We start from the raw sequence: 26,643 nt of genomic DNA, 5'->3' as shown, positions 1-26,643 counted from the left end.
TTAAAACTATAAATGCTTTTTATGTCTCATTTTGGTAAAATAAAACAAGTTCTCCTGTTTCTGAAAAGACAATCTGCTGCAATCTTGATAACTTACAAGGTTGTAGAAGGAGAGCAAGAAGTCTTATATCTAAATCAAGCCAAGAAAATGTGTTTCTATGGATTCTAATCACCTAATACAGAATTAAAACAAAGAAAAAACACTGAGCACTTTCGACAGGGTAACAGCACATTCACCGGTCACAAGTCCTGATACAAATACTTATTGAGATGACAGCATCCTCTGGAAATTTTCTCATTCCTCTCCCCTTCCCTGAAACAGGTTGGACCGTACAGCACATCAGGCCAGGACTTTAAGCATATTTTTATTTTTTTTCATCATGATAAATGTAGTCTTAAGCATATTTTTTAGAGACAAGGATCAAATGTGAACTGTCCCATCCCTGTGTCCCGCATCAGAATGCCAAGCACAAGAGGAACCCAGAACCATTCTCAATCGGTAACTCTAGAAACCTGATGGGGACAGAGGAGCCATGTTCTTGGCTATCAGCTAGAGTCGATAAGTATCCTGGTGTAGTTGTAAAACCTCAAAGCCCTAGACAGCCCCAAAGGCATTTCTCAAGTCAGAGAGAACATGGGCTACCGGAAAACCATGTAACTGCTTCACAAAGATTATTAAATAATCTTTAAGTGATCTAGATGAAAGGAATGAGAACTTTTATAATAACGTAACCAGCATTGTTTTTGGTTGCAAATTCAGACTTTTGTGTCTTAACACAGGTTATGGTTTCTAGAATAATATTTCAGGGACCAACCTGGACAATATAAACTTCTTCCTTGCCAGCATACCAGATTTCAAACTTGCGGTTATCACCTTTTACATATTCGGTGATGCCAACTTCATCCATCTGTAATATTTTGGTCAAAATTTTCATGAGCGTTTTACTTGGAATATGAGATTACATTAAATCTACCCCCCCATCATCTTCTAAGTGAACTAGAATTTCTCACTTGGCAAAATACACATTTTATATTCAAGAATATGAAATGATAAATACAATCACAGCCCTATTTAAATGTTTTCACTGAACCATGCACTTATAGCAGAGATTACATGCTCCATTCCAGTGATCGAAACAAATGTCATAAATCTGAACATCCAACTAGTCCCCCTACGATTGAATCCTACTATAAATTAACTGCACACAATTAAATTATCATGTCAAACACAGGACTAAAATTAAACATCAATAAAAAAGCTCATCCAAAATTAAGTTAAATGGTTACTTTTAAAAATCATTTGTCAGATAAATTTATCTTGTAGATCATTACTTATCTCTATAGAAGTTTTATAAGTGACAAACATCCAATTTATGGGGTGGGGGAAACCAGCTGGGTACAAAGGCTCCCCTCTATTTCTACCAACCTCTCAGCTTCTCTAGAAAACAAATGATCTGTCATAGGAGAGTGAGATCTTGTAGCCAGTGAAATTTTTATACGCAATATCCCTTCCTTACCATGATTTTTCTTCTCTGTATGATTGTGCAGAGCACAAACTCTTCCATTTTCTTTCATCCTGTGCTGCTAATAGCTTGGTTAATTCCATTTTGAGCAGTTTCCTTCCCTCATACACACATTCTCTTTTAGTACTCTTCTGCCTCCTCTTTTTGTTCAATTCCAGTCTAATTATCTAAAGGAATATCTCACTCTCTGTTCCACTTACAAGCCCTCCAAACGGCCCTAACTGGAGCTGATAAGCATTAAAAGTACTGCTAGTGAGATCGCATAGCCAGGGAAAGAAAAGGGATTGTGCTTAGAAATGAAAGGAGATCTATACATACAAGAGTCTCTGACACCTATCCTGAATGTAATCAGCAGTGACTTCCAGAATCTCCAAAAATATCTTCATATTCCTACTCAACTGCTCTAGCTAAACCTACTCCAGCATCAGGATTTAAGATAAATAATAATCTCATGTTCAATCTCTATTTCAATTGCGTTTCAACACATACTTTTCTCTCGGTAGCATAAGATGGATAGTGTGCGGGGCTCTGGAGTCTGAGGGGCCTGGGTTGGAACTTCATCACTGACCATTAGGAGCTCTGTGTTCTGGTGCAAAGTGCTTAACCTTTCTGAACTATGGTTTTCTCAACTATAAAATGGGAAGAATACCTACTTCACAGAGTTTATTAAGGGATTAAATAGCTTGCATTAAATGCCTAGATCATATAATGAGCTTTTTTAAGTATATGAGTTTGCTTTCTAAACTTTCCCTTATTTGAATTGCAAAACAGTTTTGTGATTTTTCATTGCATACATAGAGCACATCATTATAGATTAAATGAGCTTTTTTGAGTTACCCTGGAAATCTAACCATGATGTCTATCAGACAATACTGTCCTGAGTTCCAAATAATTCACTTACTTCTTCCACTGGAATACAATCCATTTGTATTTTGTGGATGTATATATTTTCTCAAATAACAAACTATAAAGGTTTTATTGAAAGGCTTTTAAATGTTATTAAATGTGACTATACCATGAAATGTTCACTATACCATGAAATTCACTCAGTTTTAGAATCTAGAGGCAGTTAAAGGTCTAACTATATGAGTAATATACTATATAACATATTATAATAAAATAACAAGATAACAAGGCTGATTCTATAGTCACATCCTAATTGTGGCCTCTGCCTTATCTTTCACATTTTCATTGATATTCCTGGTAGCTATGAATATAAATGCTTTATTATAAAGCATTTGATCTGAAGACATCTCACTGTGTCAAAGGCTGAGGGCTCCAACTTTTAACCTAATTTTTTGTCAAACATCTTGTTAAAAGTCACCCAGTGGGTCAAGAACTCTGCAGTTATGACCAACAACTACCAATCTTAAGACTTTTATTTCTGTCTCTGCAATAGAGTTTATTTACTTCTTGGATTAGTATAATTTTAAAAATTGATCTTGAATCACATTAACAAAAAATATAGCTAAACTTAAGTGCTACGAAGCAGTTAGAAGCAAGGTACTGGGTATAAACCAGTCACGTGGCTCTATCTTAAGAACAGTTTCTGAGACCAGAAAGAGTAGAAAGAAAAAGAGGATCATAATAGAATATAATTTATGAAAATTAAACTAGATGTACACAGAACATTAATATGCATTTAACAAAAACACACAAACTGAAGGGCATACATCAAATAAATTAGAATGGTTGCTAGAGGGGTAGAGAGGAAATTAAGTGTGGAGAATAAGGAACGAAGGAAGGAGTAAAAGAAGGAATGAACAAAACACAAGGCCTTTCAGCAGGGTGCAGTAATTAAGAGCATGGACTCTAGAACCATCATCCTGGGTTTGAATCTGCGCTGCACAGCTTACTAGCTATGTGCTCTTGGACAAATTACTCACTTCTCTGGAACTTGGCTTTCCCATCTTCAAAATGGGGTTAATAATAGTTCCTACTTCATATAAAGTTGCTATGTGGGTTAAATGAGTTAACATTGCTATTTATAAACACTTAGAAGAGTTTCTAGCAAATAGTAAGCACTGTGTGTATGTTTATTAAGTTAAAAAAAAGATGATAATAAATGCATGAACTGAGGAATCCAAAGAACTCAAATCTTGGCATTTGACTGTGACCTTAGGGCCTTTCCTTGGCATAGAGGTGGCCGACTTAAAATACAGCATGCAATCATCAGGCCATGGGGTTCTAGCCTGATAGGATGAAGTCAAGACAAGAGTCCACTAAAAGGGACAGGGAAGCGGCTCAGCAGTGGAGAGCATTCTGCATCCATCCTCTCTACCAAGAAGAAAACCCTGAAACCAGTAACCCTGATGGTTATGTCACACACTGACTAGTATTGCTGGCCAGCATTTAATCCTGGAGTCTCACAATAGGAAAGCAAGAGGGTAAGCAGAGTGAGGCTTAAGAAGTCCATCAAACTTCCATCTTTCTCTGTCAGCGGAATCACCATTTTCCTAGTATACCTGGTCTAAATCTTTGCAGGCATCACTGAATAATCTTTTTTTTTTTTTTTATTAGAGAGAGAGAGTACAAGCAGGGGGAGCAGCAGGTAGAGGGAGAGGGAGAAGCAGGCTTCCTGCTGAGGGATGTGGGACTCGATCCCAGGACCCCGGATCATGACCTGAGCCGAAGGCAGATGCTTAACCATCTGAGCCACCCAGGTGCCCCCTGAATAATCTTTCTTATTAAAAATGCTAGGCGTGGGACGCCTGGGTGGCTCAGGTAATGATCTCAGGGTCCTGGGATCGAGTCCCTACATCGGGCTCCCTGTTCAGCATGGAGTCTGCTTCTCCCTCTCCCTTTGCTGCCCCCCGCCCCGGCTCATGCGTGCTCTCTCTGTCAAATAAATAAAATCTTTAAAAAAAAAATGCTAAGCATTTTTGGGAAACCAAAGAAAAATCACACTGATTTTTGTTCCTTCAACTGTCAGGTATTATTTCTTTCCTGTATCTAGTAAGTCACCAAGCCCATCTGTCCACCTTCCACTGAAATGTGTCTTGCAACTATCCCACCGTTACCATGGTAACCATTATAGTTTGAATTCTCATGACTTAGTTCCCTCTTTCCAGTCCTTCCTTACTCTATTGTACTTTAGAAACATTAACCAAATGCATTTGGGTCCAACATGCCTATGGAGGTCAAGTCTCTTCCCCAGAAACAGATATATAGACAGCAAGAAATCTAAACCCCAGCTGAGGTCAACTATAAAATCTTGGTTCTCTGTCAATGTTTATTAGAGACATAAAATAGACCAATGGAGATTTTGGGGACGTGGAGGTGGGTTGCTAATAGCAAAGGAGCAACTGGGCATCTGTTGTAAAAACAGCAAGTTTTAAGGAAACATGACAGCAGGGCAAGTGGACAGTAGGAAGAAGTCCGAGACATAACTCTGGGCAGGAACTTTGTTACGAACAGCATGGGACTGTTGACCTTCTGGGGAGAATCAAAAGCAGGGCCTGCTTATCTGGTAGACTCCTGACACAAACACCTCAGGACACACTGCTTGTCCTCTTTATCACTGCTGCTGAAAACGTCATCAATTCGCAAATGGCTGCCAACAATGAAAGAACATGCTCATAAAAAATGACTCAAGCGATGGTGGTTGGAGAATCGAGGTAATAGTTTTCTCTATGTTCCAATTTTTCTATAACCACTATTATGTTGATTTTACACTTTATTTTTTTTAAGGTTTTATTTTTAAGTAATCTCTACACCCAACGTGGGGCTCAAACTCACAACCTCGAGATCAAAAGTCGCACACTTCACTGACGGAGACAGCCAGGCACCCCCGGATTTTACAATTTAAAACTTGAAAGATAAAATTAACTAGGATATAAAAAATATCAAATTCGCCAGCTATAGGTTTGTATGAATTGGAAGTTCCTCTTGTCAAATGTCAAAACCTGCTGGGAATATCACTGGATTGCCAGTGACTCCCTCAAACAACGCTGACCTCATTTTAATACCAAACTAGTATTAGGACAAAAGGACAGTTTGGGTTATAGGAGAGAAGTTATAGGAAGGAAGAAGATGTGGGCAGGATTCAGCTGTAGGTGGCTTTGGACACCCAGGAGAGAAAGGGCTAAGGAATGGAGGAGGGATACAAAAAGAAAGGTGGGAGTACGCTAAGCACAAAAGTTACCCACTTTTATTTTTTTTTTTTTAAAGATTTTATTTATTTATTTGACAGAGAGAGAGAGAGAGAGAGAGCACAAGTAGGCAGAGAGGCAGGCAGAGGGAGAGGGAGAAGCAGGCCCTCCACTGAGCAGGGAGCCTGACGTGGGGCTTGATCCCAGGACTCTGGGATCATGCCCTGAGCCGAAGGCAGCCGCTTAACCGACTGAGCCACCCAGGCACCCCAAAAGTTACCCACTTTTAAATTGCGTGGAGAAAAAAGAAGAAACTCCTTCCTCATCTCTCCCATACAATAAAGGCTCCCTGCTACCAAGACCATCAACTCTACCCATTACCACTGGTAAGAGAGTGCTCATGGGAGAACCTGGGTCATTTCAAGTGCCTGGGATTGGAGTGAGAGAGGAAAGGAAGGAGGTAAGGCTCTGCTCTCCCTCACTCTTATTTCAAAAGTTCTGTGTTACCTGATTTCAACACAAGACGTCTACTTAAGCTTTTGTGGGCTGGAGGTGGATGAAGCAGGTGAAGGGGGTTCAAGGGTACACATTTCCAGTTATAAAATAAGTAAGTCCTGGAGATGGAATGCACAGCATGGTGACTTTTGCTAACAATACTCTATTGCATATTTGAAAGTTGCTAAGAGAGTAGATCTTAAAAGCTCTTGTCACAAGAAAAAAAAAATTGTAACTGTGTGGTGATGGATGTTAACTGGATTTACTGTGGTGATCGTTTTGCAATATATACAAATATCACATCATTATGTTGTACACCTGAAATGAACATAGTGTTGTATGTCAATAATACCTGAATAAAAAGATTTCATTTAAAAAAAAAGGGGTACACAACTAAAGTATAAAACCATTCATTTCACTTGCAAAGGTGTACAAACTTTATATATATATATATGAAATAATATTATGTTACACAATTTAAATTGTCTTACTTTCAAACAGTGCTTAAAACTGTATGACGGGTATCTATCAGAGCCTTCTCCACTTTCAACACGCCTCTTACAAAAAACTATGGCTTTTTCATACAAGAAGAGATGCCGCTGCATTGGTTTGAATCTAGCAAAATCCTTCATTTTTGTAGCGCCTTTCTTGTGTCCAATCCAAACACTGAATGCACCCTGCATTATCATCTTGCCCAGTTCATTTAAGTTTCCCTATGAAGGAAAATCAACACTCATCAGTACAAAGCACAGCTACATTCAGACCTCTGCCATCAACATGATACCGTTTAGCATGAGCCACTAAAACTCTGAAATGCAATTTGTACAGGTTTTACAATTTTATTCATCGTAACTGTTTACATTAACACATGCCCTGTGTCACACAGGTACAAAATTATGGCGGGAACAAGAGACAGAAGAAATCTCCTTTTCCCTGGCTTCCTGTCTCCATGTGGACTCTTTCAACTAGGGTAGCTCTGCCCATCTTCTCAAACCTGACTGGCGACTGACATCTACCAGAGCAAGCATCACAACTGGGCAGAGCTTACTCTAAAGACTTGATTTTTTTTTTCCCACATTTATCTTGGATTAGGGCAAGCAGCAATTCTGGGACAATACATCTCCTTAGAAGACCCCAACAGTTCCTTCAATCAGGGTATCTCAAGGCTGGAGCCGGAGGTAGGCTTTTAGGGACAAGGGGATATCACAAATCCATTTGGCTGCTGATCTGAAGCCAGTTCTTCATCTAGCACTGTCAATAATGCTGACATTTGGATCTCCATTTTTCTGCCCTTTTTATTTCTCACTTGGTTCCAGGAGACAAAGAAAGAGCTCTTAACATGTTTACCCACAAAACTGCAACAAGCATTAAAATTTACTCACAATATAGCCATTTATTGCAATCTGATGCATAGAGTCATTAACTGACTTCAGTAAATCCAGCATTGTGTCAAGTGCCTCCTTTAATTGTTCAAACCCTTGGCAGCCTTTGCTATATTTCAGTAGCTCCTGTAATTAGAAGTCAAGAATTAAACTTAATATCAGGCAGATATTAATAGCTGGAGAAAATGAATACATTTTTGGCTAACATGCTTTCAAGGAGGAATCTAAAGACAATGTCATTTTTGGAGTCATATCTTTCATTTGCCATTTGTCACATTAACCCTCTATTTTAAAAACTGTGTCAAAATTTGGGAAGAAATGGAATAGTGACTAAACAGTATCAAGTAAAGGGCACTCAGTGCTCTTGGAGCTGCAGAAAAACAGCCATTAGGACACACTAGAGATTGATTTTTAAAATAATTACACTTTTTTGGCCCTCCAAATGCAACAATTTGTTTTCTTTGTTTTGCATAGACCATAGAACGTGGTGAACATGTATAATATTTGTTTAGTTAATGATCGTAAAAGTTCTGCATTCGTTACGCATACATCAACGTAACTTGTGTGGACAATTAAATAGCTAAAAAGACTCTAGAGAGTCTCTGCTTACATCTAGGCATTGGGCACTTGATCGCCACAGTGAAGAAGGAAGCATACTGTTAACTCCAGCCTTCCCATTCACTGAGCCTCCCTGCTCCTGGGGCTTCCTCACCAGCCGCTTCCTTTTTAATGGCTTTGCCACATCTGACCCACAGCAGTAAGTAAAGAAAGAAACAAATGCTTCGCGTAATTACCTTTAACAGTAACTGATATTTAGTGATTCGTTGCACGGGTTTGAGTAAATAGGAATCCAGACCAAGTCTGTGTTTTAATTTTCTTTGACATTCCTGTCATTAAAATATAATTATCAGTAAATTTAAATTAAGACATGTACCTATGAAAATGCCAAGTGTACACTGATTAGACCCAATGCATGCAGGTTTCTTACATCTCAAGGAAAATCTACCAGGAAAGCCGCTGTTACGGACCGTATGGAAATTATAAGCGGCCATAAATGTAAAAAAAAAAAAAAAAAAAAAAAAAAACTACTGTAAACATTATTTCAAGGATTTGAGAGGTAGAAAATGCTAAAATTTCAAATACAAATAAGTTTTTACATAAAATGCACATTGATGTGGAATGCTTGAAAGATGAGAAAACAATGAATGGCCAGAAATGAACATGATTAACGAAACATGACTAAAAATGTATTTAAGAAAATTAACAAAAGGCTCAGCTCCACAGGCCAAGGCCCAGCATATAAATCAAACTGGGTATGAGAGGGAGTTTTTTTTTAATATCACAAGAAAAATACAGACCTCATCAACTGGTGCTATAGTTCATCTGATTATTGGCTCAATGCCATGATAAATATAAGGGTCATGACTTTGGGTCCTGGGAACGCTGTAGGGTCCATAACGACAGCAAGATGGGGCCGATTAGGATGAAATGTGCTTTTAAGAACTACAGAACGCAAAGGGAGTAGGAGAGGATATACATGTGTAAGATCTGGGACCTGCCTCTGGATATGGATAAAAAACAATATACAATCTAATTCAAACAGTTAGGGGGCATCTGGCTGGCTCAGTCAGTGGAGCATACGACTCTTGATCTCGGGATTGTGAGTTTGAGCCCTACGTTGGGTATAGAGATGACTCAAAAAAAAAATAAAATCTTTAAAAACAATTCAGTTAGCAACTTATGGTTAAAGATCATGGACTGATACATGCATTTAGCTCTCCTCACTCATGAAGCCCAACTAAAATGATTTTTAAGAGTCATTTTTACAAGACAAAACCCAAAGTTACAAAGATGGGAGAGGAAAAACCATCAACCAAATCTGGAACCTGGAAACCAAACTGACAGGTGGTAAGCAAGTGAGCACGCTAGAGAAAAGTGAATCTCAAGCTGACAGAGGGAAAAGCTAAGGTACAATTAACTCAGTTTCCCCCTCCCTCCACAAAGAGTCCAGAATCACAGACATCAAGTACCCCTGAAAGTGAGAGATGAAGGTGTGTTTGAAAAAAATATGGTTGTTGAAAGTCTGTTTAAGAAGTAGATAATTGTGTAAGACTGATGAATCACAGACCTGTACCCCTGAAACAAATAATACATTATATGTTAATAAAAAAAATAAAGAAGGAAAAAAATAATAATAAAATAGATGTCTAGGAAAAAAAAAAAGAAGTAGATACTGGGGGAGGGGGCTAAAAAAGAAGTAGATACTAACAAGTGTTGGTGAGAGAGTGGAGCAATCAGGACCCTCATACACTACCAGAAGTAATATAAAATGGTACAGCAACTTTGGAAAACAATCCAACAGTTCTTCAAAAAGTTAACAGAGAGTTACCAAACGACCCAGCAATTTCATACCCAGGTATATGGCTGAGAGAAATGAAAATATATGTCCACAGAAAAAACTTGTACACAAGAGGTGGAAAAGAACCAAATTACCATCAACTGATGAATGGGTACATAGAAGGTCGAATACCCATACAATGGAATGAAGAACTGATAACATGCTACAACGTGGATGAACTGCAAAAAAATGATGCTATGTGAAATCAGTCAAACACAAAAGATCACATATTTTGATTCCATTTATATGAAAGTTCAGAACAGGCAAATCTAGCAAGATAGAAAGTAGCTTACTAATTGCAGAAGGCTGTAGGGGTTGGAGGAACGTCGGAGGTGTTTACTAAAAGGTATGGGTGGGTTTTTTGTGGAGTATGAAATTGTTCTTAAACTGACTGCAGTAATGGTTGCACAACACTGTGGATATAGTAAAACTACTTAATGGCACATTTGGAAAGGGCAAATTATTTGGTATTTTCATTATATCACAATAAAGCTGTTACAAAAAAAATTAAATGGGCATAAAAGTATTTTTAAAAAGGGAGAGAAAGGGGGCACTGGGTGGCTCAGTTAAGCATCCAACTCTTGATTTTGACTCAGGTCATGATCTCAGGGTCGTGGGATCGAGCCCCCTATCAGGCTCCATGCTCAGTATGGAGTCTTCTGGGAATTCTCTCTCTCTCTCTCTCCCTCTGCGCCTCCCCCTGCTCACACGCTCACACACTCTCTCTCTCAATAAATAAATAAATAAATAAATAAATAAATAAATAAATCTTTATAAAACGTTTAAAATGGCAAATTAAAAAAAAAAAAAAAAGGTGAGGAAAGAGAAGGCTCTCAGAAAGCCATGCCGCTATGCATAACAGGATGGATGCCTCTCCCTCTGGAGAGCAGAAGAACAGATGTTTATCTGAAAAGAGTGAAACGGAAGGCCTTTGAGCTGGGGAATAGCAGATCTAGTTGAAGACAGAGTACCATACTGAAAGCAAAGAGATTACTTGAATATTTACGTAGCCAATTAAAGACTCCCAGCCTTTTCCCCCAGCTTGGCTACCAGAACACTGACAACCAGATCCTTATTCACCAGGAAGCTCAGTGGGGGCTCTGCTTCTCTCCCTCCGCCCCTCCCCCTGCTCATGCAGGTGCTCGCTCGCTCTCTCAAATAAATAAATAAGTCTTTAAAAATAAATAAATAAAATTTTAAAAAATTAAAAATTAAGTGAGTAAAAAAGACAATTGCAAGAAAAACGAAAGGGATGGAAAAGCAACCATCTTATACCACACGATTCATCTGAGCATAGGAATTACATAGTCTTAATAATTTAACACCGTATATCTATATAACTAAACTTATAACCATAGTGGATGTTTTGGAGGAAAAGAAGTATGTGTATGTGTCCAGTGGTGAGGCAGAGGCAGTGAAGAGGGCTAAAGTAGCAATATAAACATGTTTTTTGGAAACATGGAGGTAAATACCAAAGGAAGTAGCTAAAAGAACTGAAAGTGATTGCCTCTGAGAAGCAGCATATATATTTGTGCGCATGTGCGTGTTTTGCAGCAGGGTCAAATTGTTCTTTGATCTGTATTGTATATAACCCAGAGTAGAAAAGGAATTTATAAGAAATACCCCAGTATCTTCCAGAAGGAGTATATCCAATACCTGAATAATTACTATACCTGGAAAAAGGTGCATTCTGAATACTTCTTCCAAATTGCCTCTGATCTGGGTTTATTCTGACAGTATTTTGCATACATCTGAAAATCATCTTTCTGTGATAAAAAACAAATTCAAATGTATTATCAATTTGTGAATATGTACTTTTCTTATCAAGAAAGGCTGAACAAGAATGAGTGGGGCCAAGCATTATAGGGAATGTGGCCTGAAGGACCTGCCACACTGGAGCCCTCTTTGTATTCCAAGAAAAGCATGCCCACCAGACTGAGTAGAGGAACACATAATTATCCCAGTAATTCCCTAACTTTCACTTACCAAGTCTGAGAGTTAGAGACAGAAAAACCTTTTCTGAACTATAAAAACAGACGAATTTTTCTCATAATTATGAGCTAACAGGTTACAAAGAAACATGCTCTTTCCATGCTACTAGTCTCTCAGGTCCCTAGTGAACGAAGCTGGAGCTAACTTCCAAGGTCCTTGGTTCATCACTGGGGTATCATCATCATATTATAACCCTACTAGGCATCTGCCCATGCTATTCTCTCTGCTTGGAATCATCTCTCTCTGACCCTCATCTATTGGGCTACCTCCTACTCACTCTTTAACATCCTTCTCATGAGTCATCTCTTCTAGAAAGCCACCATTTATACCTCCAGTCTGCGTAAGATGCCCCTCTTCTTGGCTCCTACAGGATCCTTTGTATATCCTTGATATAGCACAACTCACACTGAATACAATTATTTTTCCCCCTTTTTCTGTGGGAACAGTCTTGGTCTTGCTATCCACATTGCCTAGCACAGTGCTTGGTGTATAGTAAGCGTTCAGTAGATGGGTACTGAATGAATGAACATTATCAATAGGCATTTATCAAACCATCAGTGGTTGCCAATGACTCTGCTCACCTTATGAGAGATACAAAGATATATAGGATATGGACCTTGCCTCAAAGAGTTTTTCATCTGGTTGGGAGACAGAATTCACAAATATGTGTCAAAATGCATAGCAAATATAAAATCCCCAATGAGTAGCACAGACAATAAGTACTACACAAGTCCAAAGGAAAGAGACTGGTGTTGCTTAGGGAAGTCAGGGAAGAATCTGGCTATCACTCAAATGTGTTTAAAGTTAGAATATATTGAGAAATGTAATGACAAATAGTTTCTTCTTCACCTTATTGTATTCTGAGTCCACTAACACTCTCTGGGATAAGACATCTATTCGGAAGCTTTCAATGACCACCATTATCAAATTGACTCTCAAATCAAGATGGAACTGACTTTTTAGGAAGAGGAGGAAATAGTAAAGCAGAGAACAGTCTAAGAAAAAATTCTAATGGAGGAGAGGTAGGATTACAAAGTCTGGGAAGTCAATTGTGCTAAGCATTCTCTTGAGACATGGAGAAATGAGCCTCCCTGAATGATCTCATAGAATAAAAAGAACAGACAGCCCTCTGTTTCACAAAGTTCCTGTGACAGATACCCTGGTGCTGAAAGCCAGACTATGTTTGAGGCTAAGCCTTTACACGTATTCGAGGGGAATGCCAAGGCATCTCTGAGGCTAAAAATTAACCAAACCAAGAATGGTTATGCGAAGGTGATTCCAAGTCTCACATCTTCCTAGCCAGGATGGTCCCTGGACTCCTGGGATCACCCAAAGGTCAGTGGTCACAAGCTGAGCCATTGAAGCATTTGATACCACGGAAGACAATGGCCACGTGCATGCTCTGGATACTTCACTGCATCAACTTCTATAACAAAACTTGGTCTAACATTAAATACTTGCTGGAGTGAAACATAAACAAAAACATAAAGACATAAAAAAACAATACCTACTTTGTCTCTAAATCTGGTCCTATAAAATGAGCTGCTATTTTAGTGGCCCATATTTATATATTTTAAAATAATAATTAACAAACCCTTTCCAGGAAACAAGGTCCCACTCTTTCTGGAGCGTCAATGCAATTTTCCAGACTGTTCAAGAAAATGCTGTAAAAATTTCAGAGAAAAAAATGAGATAATTTTACGTGAAATATAATAAATTGGTCAACAGCCCTTTAAATAATAGGATGAAAAAGAAAATTCAATTCAGCGATTACATACTTGTTATGGAATTCATATATTTCTGCCATATTTCCAAAGAGAATATCCTTTTTATTTCTCAGGAGAGGTGGCATAAGATCAAACATCTCAGGATTATCCATCTCCGCTCTATAGCCCTACCCAAAATAAATACATTTATTCATTTAAAAAATATTCACATTATCACAGATACAGCAGAATGTATAGGGGATGAGTGGGTAAAGCTGTTGGTTTTTAATAATCAAATCTTCCAGTACCCAAAGTTATCCATTTAAAAAAAATTTTTTTTTAAGAAAGCAAGACAAGGGAATCATGGTTCCCCACTCAATAGGTAGAATAAAGTGACTCTCTGGCCTTCAGGGTAGCTTATAGTGTAGGAAACAAAACAGAAACCAAGCATGAAAAAAATACATTACAGGTCATTAACCTCTCCTCAAACTGGCAATACATGTTTAGGTTTTTCAGACCAAATCAATATTATGAATTTGTATCAAATGACTGTTTTACTCCTACTTTTAGTTTTTTACATCACAATCGCTAAATAGCACCCTGGGAATAATTATAACAATCTGCTGGATCCTTAAGAAAACAGCTTATCTCTTCTATAATAAAATCTGGGTTCCACAATTCTCACTACTGAGGGAGAAGCTGAACATGCACATTTCACACACACGCAGACTCAAACAGTGGGAGAAGTACCTACTGCTGGTGTATGACAATCAAGGAAGCAGAGTGCAAGAGAAAACTCAACACCTCCTACTGAATATAGCAGGAGAACATTTGGGCAGAGATGGGAAAATATCATTTGAGTCACTTACCAACAAAACAGTAAACAGCTCGTGAACATACACCCTCTCTGTCTGTATCAGTTCATTTAGGACATGGCTAAAGTGAAAAGACAATATTTATCAGTTATTTTGTTGCTTTAGAATTTTATTATGACCTTTCAATCATTCTCATTATAAATTGTCCAACGTAAAAATGGTTAATGCGTAGGAACTATCAATGGTTTTGGTTTTATCAACAAAATACAAAATTAATTGTATGGTTTCTAGAATAAGTACCACCCACAAGATTCTAAAATACATTTAGAAGAAAGGAAACGGGGCTCAGGGCTTATTTTTAAATGAAAAAAAAAAACCACTTTATTTCTATCTCACTAAGCTTAAGAATCAATTTACTGGGCACCTGGGTGGCTCAGTTGGTTAAACATCCAACTCTTGGTTTCAACTCGGGTCATGATCTCTGGGTTGTGGGATCAAGCCCCGCCTCGGGCTCTGCACTCAGTGGAGAGTCAGCTTGAGATTCTTTCCCCTCCTCCCTCTCCCTCTGCTCCCCCCCCAACCACCACTCTCACTCTTAAATAAATAAATTAAATCGGTTTTTTTTTATTTGTGGGTTTTTTTTCCTTCTTACCACTGAGCTGTAAGAGTTGTTTTTTTTTAAGGTTTTATTTATTTATTATTTATTTATTTATTTATTTATATGAGAGAGAGAGAGAGTGCAAGTGGGGGAAGGGGCAGAGGGACTCTCAAGCAGAATCTCAAGTAGACTGAGCACAGGGCCTGACGTGAGGTTTGATCTCACAACCCTGAGATCATGACCTGAGCCACAATCATAAGTCAGTCACTTAACTGACTGAGCCATCAGGTACCACAAATAAAATCTTAAAAAAAGGTGAATATTCTTATGTCTAGAATAGTAACATAATTATATAAAAGTCAACATTTATAAAATAACATTGTATATATACATAACCCTTATAGTTTTTGAAACATCTGTCTCATTCACTTTTACCTCTTTTACAAAAGAGAAAATGAAGATTCTGGAAAACTCTAGTTAATTTTTGAGTCACACAAACAGAGCATAGGTTAGCCAGCCCTAATTCTAGGACTTCTGACACCTCATCTAGTGCTCCTTTCATCAACCTAACAGAACCCCATTTTGTGATTTCAAAATCCAAGCACATTCGCCTTCAACACAGAATCAGAGATTCCTACTGGTAGATGTGTATATGAGTATATGTCAACAAAGAAAAGATACTTCTGTAAAACATCCAAGCTATTGTCATTGTCCAAACTGGAGGATTGACCAGAACTTCTCTTCTCCCGACAATCATGCACCACTTCAATCTGAAATGATGAAAATAAAAGTTAAATTAGCATCTATGTAAGTATAGTTCTTCTTGAAGAAAATCTAGCTCAAATTAAGTTTTCTCTAGGTCCTGTGTAGATAACTTGAAAACACTAGGATTATTTTTTTCAGGAATGACTTTGATATGTACTGGTAAAAAAAAAATCTGTACTGGTAAAAAATTATTATAAAATTATTTGAGGGGCGCCTGAGTGGCTCAGGCATTAAGCGTCTGCCTTCGGCTCAGGTCGTGATCCTGGGGTCCTGGGATTGAGCCCCGCATCGGGCTCCCTGCTCAATGGGAAGCCTTCTCCCTCTCCTGCTCCCCCTGCTTGTGTTCCCTCTCTCGATGTCTCTCTCTGTCAAATAAATAAATAAAATCTTAAAAATAAATAAATAAATAAAAATTATTTGAGTTGCCAAAGAGGACGGATTTAAGATACTAATTAGAATTTATTTTACACATGGGGCGCCTGGGTCGCTCAGTCGGTTAAGCATCTGACTCTTGATTTCGGCTCAGGTCATGATCTCAAGGTCGTGGGATTGGGCTGGGCGTGGAGCCTGTTTAAGATCCTCTCTCTCCCTCTCCCTCTGCCCCTCCCACCACCTTCCCCCAACCCCCACTCGAGCTCTAAGAAAAAAATAATTTATTTTACACACTAAATAATGTCTCATTTATTTGGCACTTTGGGGAAGTGAGGTTAATTTGTAAAAAGCTGAGTTTCCAGATAACTAAAGTTTACTCATTGAAGAAAAAAACCCAGCTTTTAAACCTTAATGATTTTTGATGGAAACTTTCTAAGAAATATTACATGAACCCTTGAATTCTTTAACCAAGGATACACAACATCATTGACTCTCTAATGCTTCAGTGGTATCATCAGGAACATGAATGATGTGATAAAAATCTGATGATACACCCCAGGGCTAATAACATGTGGGTAACTAACTGTCTCTTCTTTCTTAAAATGTTGATCTCTGTCTCTGCTCTCTGCCACATGTCAGTTTTTGCTACAAGTAACTTCCCTGATCCTAAACCACTGTCTTATTTTGAAGGCTCTACAGGACTTGGACTGGCCTACTGAGTCAACTACATGAGACTTGTGGTGGTTATTTGTTCTTCAGAAGCCTTAGAATTATTTTCCAGGGATCCTGGCTATATTTGGACTTCTGAGCCAGCAAAATGCCTGAACTCCAAGTAAAGGTAGCATTACTTTGTCACAAGTAGAACCCAAAATGAAGTGATGAGATCTGTCAGCTAAAATGCATTTCCACAAAATATTACAAACACATGTGGAAAGGAACAAACATTTATTGACTATTTCCTATACATTGTGCAGGCACAGTTGTAGGTACTTAACACAAATCATTGTATCCAATATTCCCAGCAATTGAGCAAGCTATGGCATACTTATCCTCATTTTACATATGGGAAAACTGAGGCTCAGAGAGGTTTAGCAACCGGGCCCAGGTCACATACCTAGTAAGTGATGAAACAGCCACCATTATGCTCCCTCTTTTTAAGACTATGCTTTGATTCATTCTATCTGAATGTACCAACTATCATCATTTTACTACTATAAGTAAGACTGATAATGGTGCATACTTCTTCACTCATCAGATAGGTATGTATCATTTATTCCTAACAGGTTTCTGAAATACAAGTTTGGAAAGTTTCGAAACATAAATTTATACTTGTAAATGCCTAAGGGTTGTGCAAATTGACTTGAATTGGAAGAACGTGTGCATTTTGGACCTCGGTTCACTAGCTACAAATCTCACCAAGAAAATGTACAAGAGCCACAGCCTCCTATTTCCCCCTGGGATATGTAAACGAATAAATCCACATAGAGGAACGTTAGGGTGCCATGAGTGGAAACTGGAACCGAAAGGCCCGTAAGACTATGGAATTTGGTATTCAGCCTGTTTCCTTCTTGAAAACAGAAGTTGTGGCTGTACAACATGATAACCAGGCATGGTATATCAGTACAGGCCATTCACTAGCCTGCTCACAATGGTATACAACATGAAGAACGCTACCATATGCCATGCTTTTATTCGAAATACTTCCCAAATATTATTTTATGTTTACATGAACTCTATGATGAGGGTGATCTGTTATTATCCCCATTTTATAGATAAGGAAATGGAGTTCCAGAGAACTTACCCTGGGTTATATAGCCAGTAACTGATGGATTGGGATTAAAAGCCAGGTAGTCACTATCACTGCTATACTGTAACCACTTGGAGATATATGTTCTTGTCCTTATTTACCATCAGGAAGACACAAGGAAAATGTAGGGCCCTACAGTTATGATGAGGCTACTCTCTGCAGATACCAGAATATCATGGACAACTAAGAAGGAGTCTTGTATCGATCAAGAAACGAATAGATGTCTTTTTTGAGTCCAGCGTATGGACCATTAGAACCTGTCCTTTGTCCATGTCTTATACTTATAGGAATGTAATCAGTTATGAAAGAAACCTCCTCTTGTAGAAAGATGCAATACTTATTTAAGTTTATTGAGGTGGAGTGGGGGGAAAGAGAAGCTGGGACTTATAGATGTTTTACGGAAATTAATTCTGAACTTGAGCCAAGACCTGAGAAACTGCTCATACACCTGGGGATATGCCAGGACTGCAATTAGACACAATGCAGCAACAGCTTTTTCTTTTAGATTAAACAGGCTTCCAAACGTACAATATTGGTTTAGTGGATTAAAAATATGGTTTCAGCCTCCATACCAATTCTGCAACTACAGCAATAAAGCTAATTTTGAATTAATTAATGGTATTTACTTTTAAGTTGCTCTCATTTTGTCTCCAACTCTTCTTTCCTGGTAGAAAAATATGAAAGAGGAATTTCAAGCCAGAATTAAAATCAATACTTTTAATTAAAACGCATGCATGTTTATTAAATAGAGAGCTATGAATATTCTAACATATTTATATTAGTATTTTTAAATCACACTATACAAAACAGTTGACTGGTTAGATTCATCTATATGATTTCAACTTCTTATTGAGCATCCACTTTGCTACGTGTTCACACATTCTCTGACTCATCAAAATTCCACGTGATTGCCAAGTGAGCATGAAGGTGTTAGTATTTGTAATTATTTGCAGATTTAGTGTTTGACACATAAGCATTTAATCAGATTGTAGCTCACTGACTAACTGTATCCAAAAGAGTTTGGAAAAACATCTGTATTTAACTAATAACTACATGCCAGGCAGTTCTGAGCCCTACACACCCATTTTGGTTTTTAATCCTCAAATCAACCCTAACAGATAGTATTATTTCTATCCCCATTTCATAGATAAGTAAGTAAGGTTAGTATCTTGTCCAAGAAGCAGAGGTAGTGTTCCAATCTGCATAGTCTACTTTCAGAATACGTGCTTCTCACAACTACATGAAACTCTGAAGCATATTAAAATGCTAAAAAAACAACTTCATCAAAATTCTAAGCTTTAATCTTTCTGTTCTTCCTGTTTCATCTCTCCTTTTTTTTTTTAACATGTTGAAAGTGATCTGTATTTTTTTTAAAGTTTATTTATTTGTTTTTAGTAATCTCTACACCCAATGGGGGGGCTCAAACTTACGACCCAAGATCAAGAGTTGCATGCTCTTCCGACTGAGCCAGCCAGGCACCCCTCCTTTTCTTTGTTTCATCTTTCTGTTCTATTTACAGTGGGTGAGCCCCTATATTATTAAGCAAGGAGTCCAAATGTTCCTACAAACCCCAGGGCATGGTCCAGTGCAAGACCAGGTCATTTGAGTTCCCTATTTTCAGCACTGCTAAAAAAGGCTGCCACCCACACAGGCTGCAGGGGTCTCTTCTCTCTCTGGAAGAAATATACTTTTTGCCCTTTCTTCCTTGGCAGGAACCACTGCAAGGCACACTCCGGGAAAGGCTATGCTGTTAGGTTCTCTACATTTTATATTTCACTTTCATTATTTAAAAATATATTTTAGGGGCCCCTGGCTGGCTCTTCAGAAGAGTATGCGACTCTTGATCTCGAGGTCATGAGTTCGAGCCCTACATTGGATGTAGAGATTACTTTAAATAAATAAACTTTCTAAAAAAAAGTAAAAATAAAAATATATTTTATAGGGGTGCCTGGCTGGCTTAGTCAGGAGCACATGCAACTCTTGATCTCAGGGTCATGAGTTTAAGCCCCACGTTTGGAGTGGGCCTACTTAAAATACATATATATATATATTTTTTTTTTTTTTATGTATAGAACATAGCATAACATATGGAGATGCTGAATCACTATGCATATACCTGAAACTAAAGTAACATTGTGTGTCAACTATACTCAAAAAAAAGTTAAAAATATATATATTTTATATACAAGCTTTATGTTTATAGCATAGTATATATAAATATGTAAGTTAGACTTAGTGGCAACTTACCACATAAAATCAATTTCTCAATGAACACTGATGTTCACCGCTTTAAAGACACCTGATACACAGAGATCCAAACTTATTTATAAAGGTAACTGAGGGAGCCTTACTAATTAGCTTTACTAATTAATTCTTTGCAACTACATTAAAAGATAAAAAAAGGAATATATACACAACTCATGAGGAATGCAGCTTTTTCTGAAAAGCAAGGTAGAGAAATTCATTCTTTCAACAACATAAATAGATACATGAAATTATGAAGCACCTGTACTATATGCTAAGCTCCATGTTTGGTGCTGGGGATACAAACATGAACTGCACACAGGCCCTGTCCTTACAGAGTTTCCAGTCTAACAAGAGAGATGGAAAACAGGCAATTACACGAAAGCGGTGAAGACACATGGCTGGACTTGTTACCACATAGCACGGTCGCTCAACCAAACTGGGCGCCAAGGAGGAGAGGCAGGAAAGAAAAGCTTCCGTGAAGGAAGAGGACTAGGGACAGGAAATCTGCTAGAGGAAAAGAAGCCAGCAAAGGGGAAAGGGAGAGGGAAGGAAGTAGTGTCCCAGAGAGAGAACAGTACTGTAAAGTCTGACGGGCAAGGCGAGTAGAGGCATGTGAAAGGGAAAGTGGGGAGACAGGGAGACGGCTGCGGTTGTCAAGGCAACAGATGACATGAGCTTGGATTAAGGACTTGGCAGTGAGCAACAGCAGTGGGGATGGAAAGAAGCAGATTTTGTGACTGGTTAAAGGTGGGGCATGAGTGCAAAGGGAAGCCAAGGCCCCAGGCTGGGATGACCGGGGGGAATCAGAGTACTATTCACTGAGATGAGGAACAGAGGAAGAGGGGACGATTTGCAGGAGAGGCTATCAGGCTGGGCTATGTGGAGTCTGAGCTGCCTATAGGAAATTCAAGGAGGCAAATTGTAAATGGAGCTCTGAAGCTTACGAGAAAGATGCAGACTAGAGCTACAGATTTAGGAGCTCAAACCACATTTTACACCTCACAATGTTCTTTGCTAACTTCCCTCTGTATTAAGTATTAATTCAGGGGTTAAGCGACTGACTCTTGATTTTGGTTCAGGTCGTGATCTCAGGATCGTGAGATCGAGCCCCGCATGGGGCTCTGTGCTCAGCGTGGAGTCGGCTTGAGATTCTCCCCCTTTGCCCCTCCCCCCGCTTGCACTCTCTCCCACTCTCTCCCTCTCAAATAAATAAAATCTTTAAAAAAATTAATTCAACAAATATTTATTGCATCCTGCTAGTTGCCAGGCACTGTGCTAGATATAGGATTCTGTTTGATGCAAATTAATAAAAATAAACAAACAAAAACAAACAAACAAAACCAGTTTGACTTACTGCATGAAAGAGTAACACAATCTGATTTGACCAAATCTTATATATTTGGCTTAGCAATTAAAAGTTTTGAAGAATTATTTAGACCTGATTGTTATAATCCCCATTACTCACAGAGCAATGAGGTAAAAAGAAACAATGGTAGCATAAATGATGTTTTGGTTTAATTTAGAAACCACGATAAATAATGGGTAAAATCATTTATCCATCCATATCATTTATTCAGTCAGCTGTCTTCTTCCACATAAATACATTAGACAGTCTTAAACTGAAGAAAATTCAAGCTACTCCCAACAAACGGTTGCACTGTGGTAGACACAAGAGTCTCTAAAATGAAAGAAAGCTTGATTTATTTTAACATAGCCAATTGTTTTCCTTGGTTTCTTTTTATGGGTGGTCATTTGATGAGACTAGAGTTTAGAAGCATAAGCTACTTTTCAGACAGTCATTTTCCAAGGTAAGTTTAATGCTGGGAGAATACGGATGATTATTACAAAAAAAAGGGAGAGTGTTAATTGTGGGCAAAATTCAAGAATGAATTGCTGCTGGTTTTAGATGTCAAACTGGTTTTTCACATGGACACAAACTCAGAAAATGTACCGAAGAAAAGTAATAAAGATGGGTACCTTGGGAAAAAAGTTTACATGCTTGAAAGAAAGAGTATCCAACTCCCACTGCAGAAAAAAAGTGTAATGCCATTAAATAAGAATACTGTAAGGTTTTTTCCTCTTTGTCTTCACAGCAACCCTTTCAAGTCACTAGGCATTATTGGTCCTATTTTACAAACAAGGAAACTAGGCTAAAAGAGGTTAAGTGAATTGCCCCAGGTCACACAGCCGATAAACAGAGCCAGACATCTAACTGTGCCCTGTCCTCTGCTAAGGAATATAAACCTATCCTATTTTTATTCCCATAGCTGTTGCTCTGTAGCCCTTTATTGGTTTTTTGGGTTGTTTTATTCTTTTGCCCTGTATCTTCTTAGTCAATATTCTTCACTTATGGCACTGTTCATAGTTTCATTTGTGAGTATATTTTTATATTTAATAACTATTAACTACATAACTTCTAGCGTCCTAGCTGAGTGACATGCTTTCGTCACCTCATTTTCATAATGATCCATGCGGGGACTTGACCGAGGTTTTTATGCTCCTTATGCTTGATTCAAGCTTTCTCCGAATTTCAAAGCACTTCCCATATATTAATGAGGTCTCTGATCCTTCAGATCAGACAGACAAAATTTAGTTCCATGTTCACCCGTTCAACTAACTTAGGGCCCCAAAGGTCAAATTACTCTCCCCTAAGAGGCCCTGGCCCCAGAGGCAGCTCAAGGGAAACTTTGGGCAACAGAATCATCTTACTTCCAGATTAGTTCACCACCACAGTCAGGATAGCTATTTTATCCTACAGAATGTAGAAAGGAAATGGATATCACATGGTTAAAACTAGTCTACAAAGATTAAAACCAGAAAATGGACTCTAACTGTTAATTACTAGCAAAATTACTCTGTTTACCTGCACTTACTTAGAAAAGGCAATCCATTCTATTACCTAAGCCATTCACTTACTAGAAGCTAATAAGAACCAAGTAATAATCTATCCACGTAAGTAGTAAATATGTGTGTGCGTATGCACACGCATACCCGTGTGTACCAGATTCATATGCTTTCCTCCACCTGCAGAAGAAAGGGGTGGGCTTGATGCCTGTAAAATGTTCACGCTCGTTGCAAAGTTGGGCCATTCAGTCCAGACTGTCCTCATTCTGTACTACACTACGTTACTACTATGTTTTACTGTCATACAATAATCTTGACCATGACTCCTGCCTTGTGCAACAGAGTGTAAACGTGACCAAAGATGCTTAAATAAAATTTCAATTTATCAGGACTGAAGAATGCGTTCAGTATTTACATCAAGAGTAACAGACAACAGCAGGAAAAGAAGAGTGAACGTAAGATACTTTACCATGTTTAGGTGAAAACAATGATGCTCTAGATCTCATCAAATTGTCAGAAGCAGGTCCCACAAACTGGACTGGCTTCACAGGCCTGTCCGTCAGGTTCTTGAAACTGGCTTGTTGGTTCTCAAACACACTTCGGATGTGTTCAAGCTTCAGTTGTACAGTCTGCATTTGAACCTGCAGGTTGCACGAGACTTCTGTGAAATACTTTCTGAATTGAGGTCATTACAAATCTTATGACATCTCTCAGACCCAGACGGTCAAAAAATTAATTTAGAGTTTAAAATAGAACTAGAAAAAATTAGGAAAGCAACAGAAAACAGATGGATGCACTACCTTCACATGGTCATAAAACCAGAAGATCTCAACCAAAACAACTCGAAGAAATTGATCGAGCAGTCATGAAATAGGTCACTGTCTAAAGTGCGTTACCCATCATGGCTGGAAGGAGTAAGGGCTGGAAAAGGAGGCACGTTTAGCACAAGAAAGCCACCAGTTAAGCACTGTCAGAGCAGTGTGTGATGTGTTAGCCTGCAGGACGTTCTACAGTTCTCTGTGTGGTGTAAAAAGCTCCTCCTAGACCCTCCTAGATGATTTGAGGCAGTTAGAGATTCGCTTGGTTGCTTCCAGAGAAATCACTTGGTTGTTGTGGCCACGTTTCTGATTTTCTGGGGCATCCCCTAAGATCTGCAGCTAAGCATGGTTTTAGATCTTCTTCCAGACTTAAGAGTCAACTACACATTTTGGCAACAAATAGTATCACAAAATCTCTTAACTACAACGTAGTGAGAGTGCTTCATGACATCTCCAACAGGGTGGTACTGCAGTAACCCGTAGGTCTCTACCTTGTTAATACCAACGTCTGCTTGCACCCTGCCCCCAAGAAGCCCCAGATCATTTCTTTATCCCTTCAATCTCAAACTCAGTAGGAAAGCCAGATGTGTGTCCACACAGCATCTGTTGGTAGTAACTGCAGCAGAAAGACAAGACATTTGGAGTAGAATGCTCTTGACAAGGGCCCAGTATTGTCCTAGGATAGCTTTAGCCCCTTCTCTAAGGATGCACAGAATGATGTATATGTAAGAACTCCTAGTATGTGAAAAGAGTTGAAAAATAATGGCATCACAGCTCAAAGAGGATTTATTCTTCATTATATAGCAAGCATAAAGCCTTGGGATGCTTTTTTAAAAAAGTCTATTTATTTTTAAGTAATCTCTACACCCAACGTGGGGCTCAGACTGGGGACCCCGAGATCAGGAGTCACATATTCTACCAACTGAGCCAGCATGACGCTTCAAGCCTTTGTATTCTCTGAGGCTTACCAGTGGTACTAATATCATGCCTCATCCTTAAGAGAAGCATGTAACTGCAATTTGACATAAAGTCAGCTGTGAAGTAGTAAAACTCTTGCCAACACTACTGGAATTACAGTTTTAAAAACACTTGTTCATTTGAAGAAAAAAAAAAAAACACCTCTTACCTTGAGTTCAGGAGATAAAATTACATCAAATTCATACTGTAGGGTATCAGGATCATAATTTATAAAGGGCAAAGCCATCTCAAGAAAGTTTTCAATGTCTCGGAGGGCTTTCTGAGCATCTTCTTTAGACTGAAACTTATCTATTTCCTGATTAGCTAGAAGGCATTCTCCTTCATCACAGCACTGACGAGCCTGATGAGCAAATCACACAGACACACACACACACACACAAAAAAAAAAAACCATGAATGAATAAATAGAAATATATTTGTCCTTTAGGAGTGTTTACCAGCCCTGGCTTCTGTGAATCAGAGTTGTTTTCAGAGCTGTTAAAAATAAAGATATCTGGGTTCTGCCCCCAGAAATTCCGATTCAGTAGCTCTGGGCCCTAAGCCAGGCATTTCAATTTCTGCAGAGCTTCACAGGTATTTCTGAAGCACAGCCAAGGCTGGGAAGCACTGTACTTGTTTCATAACAAGGAATTCATTCTGCAGTGAAGAGTCTGACCATTCTCTCAACACTAACACTTCAGCTGCATGCTATTTTTTCCCCAAATCAATAAATGAAATATGAAATGCCTCGCAAAACATCAAGTGTAATATAAATGCGTAGTGATTGTCAAGGACAAGGATAAAAGTTTCCCTGCCAAAGAAGGAGATGTACAGATTAAAATGTTCATGTTCAGATATGACGTCTGTAAATGATATCCTCATTTTACATTCCACTTCCGAGGCCAGCTCTTCTCTTCACTGCCTAATTCTGAAAGGGGTCAGACCGCCAAGCCATGGAGGACTATCTTCCCGTCACTGTTGAATTTCTTATTGCGGTAACTATGAAGTGTGGGAGGAGTTTCTGGCTTTAGCAAAATGCCTCTAGGGCTTTGAAAAGTGTGCTGACTGCAAACTATCACCAGAGGAGAGGATTCAGAGATGTACCCGAAACCGAAAGGAAGCCATCCCAACCGGAAGCCAAAATTCTTACAATACTTGACTTGCCACGAGTACTGCAAAGGTACGTGGATTAAATGAATGTCATCAGAGCCAATCCTTCAACGTCTTACAAATGTAATTCCAAAGCTCTCCCAGACAGACCTTTACCCTGTAACCTCTAAGAAAAAACAGACACTACCTGCTGTAGGAGTTTGTGCATTTTGAAGATCCTGCTGAGCTGTATCCTTTTGGCTTTGATCTCATTAACCAAAATATCAGAAAGGTAACGTAGTTCATTGCACCTCTGGCAGATCAAATCAAGGGCATAATGGTGATTTGCAGCAAGTCTGTGTCCGTGTAATATCACAAACCGGGCCTTTGCTAACAGATCCTAATTTTAAGAAAGAAGTAAGACAAGAACTGTATGATATCTGTTCAAATAGAGAAGAAACAAGAAAGTAATTGTGAAGCAAAGTGGTTTAGCAAGGCACAGAGAGTGCCAAAAATACGATTTGATGTCATACTTCTGCGGGCTCTAAGAAAGCTTCCAGTCACAGTCATTAGTTACTGCAGTGACGCCATCAGAAACCCACGTATTTCTGGTACCAGAAACAGAAAATTAACGAGCCCGCTCAGAGTGTGGATGAGGTTTGCTTCTCCTGGTATGTACAGATTTAGAACAGAACTGCATCTATCCAATGAGGTACATGGGGGCCAAAGGAAAGCTAACGGATTT

At 38.7% G+C, this 26,643-nt stretch overlaps 1 protein-coding gene across 12 annotated transcripts in view; it reads right to left on the bottom strand.

Moving 5' to 3' along the window:
* The window catches only part of MCF2 (MCF.2 cell line derived transforming sequence), a 66,750-nt gene that overhangs the window by 13,853 nt on the left and 26,254 nt on the right, over positions 1 to 26,643 (bottom strand). For 10 of the 12 annotated variants that reach the window (XM_078065279.1, XM_078065280.1, XM_078065281.1 and 7 more), the window contains 14 exons: positions 26,107 to 26,298; positions 24,979 to 25,170; positions 23,504 to 23,675; positions 22,168 to 22,215; positions 18,570 to 18,607; positions 15,681 to 15,769; positions 14,456 to 14,522; positions 13,659 to 13,774; positions 13,475 to 13,544; positions 11,562 to 11,654; positions 8,285 to 8,377; positions 7,491 to 7,616; positions 6,600 to 6,821; positions 815 to 907 (listed from right to left, as the gene is read on the bottom strand). In XM_078065279.1, coding sequence (XP_077921405.1) covers positions 815 to 907; positions 6,600 to 6,821; positions 7,491 to 7,616; positions 8,285 to 8,377; positions 11,562 to 11,654; positions 13,475 to 13,544; positions 13,659 to 13,774; positions 14,456 to 14,522; positions 15,681 to 15,769; positions 18,570 to 18,607; positions 22,168 to 22,215; positions 23,504 to 23,675; positions 24,979 to 25,170; positions 26,107 to 26,298 — 1,611 coding nt within the window. The remainder of the gene's footprint in view (positions 1 to 814; positions 908 to 6,599; positions 6,822 to 7,490; positions 7,617 to 8,284; positions 8,378 to 11,561; positions 11,655 to 13,474; positions 13,545 to 13,658; positions 13,775 to 14,455; positions 14,523 to 15,680; positions 15,770 to 18,569; positions 18,608 to 22,167; positions 22,216 to 23,503; positions 23,676 to 24,978; positions 25,171 to 26,106; positions 26,299 to 26,643) is intronic. The other 2 variants (XM_078065283.1, XM_078065288.1) reach the window with 1 other exon arrangement.

This window comes from Halichoerus grypus, chromosome X (assembly GCF_964656455.1).
Source record: "Halichoerus grypus chromosome X, mHalGry1.hap1.1, whole genome shotgun sequence".
In the NCBI taxonomy this organism is placed as follows: domain Eukaryota; kingdom Metazoa; phylum Chordata; class Mammalia; order Carnivora; family Phocidae; genus Halichoerus; species Halichoerus grypus.
Note: the sequence above shows the minus strand (reverse complement) of the source record. Positions and strands in the feature narration are given on the sequence as shown.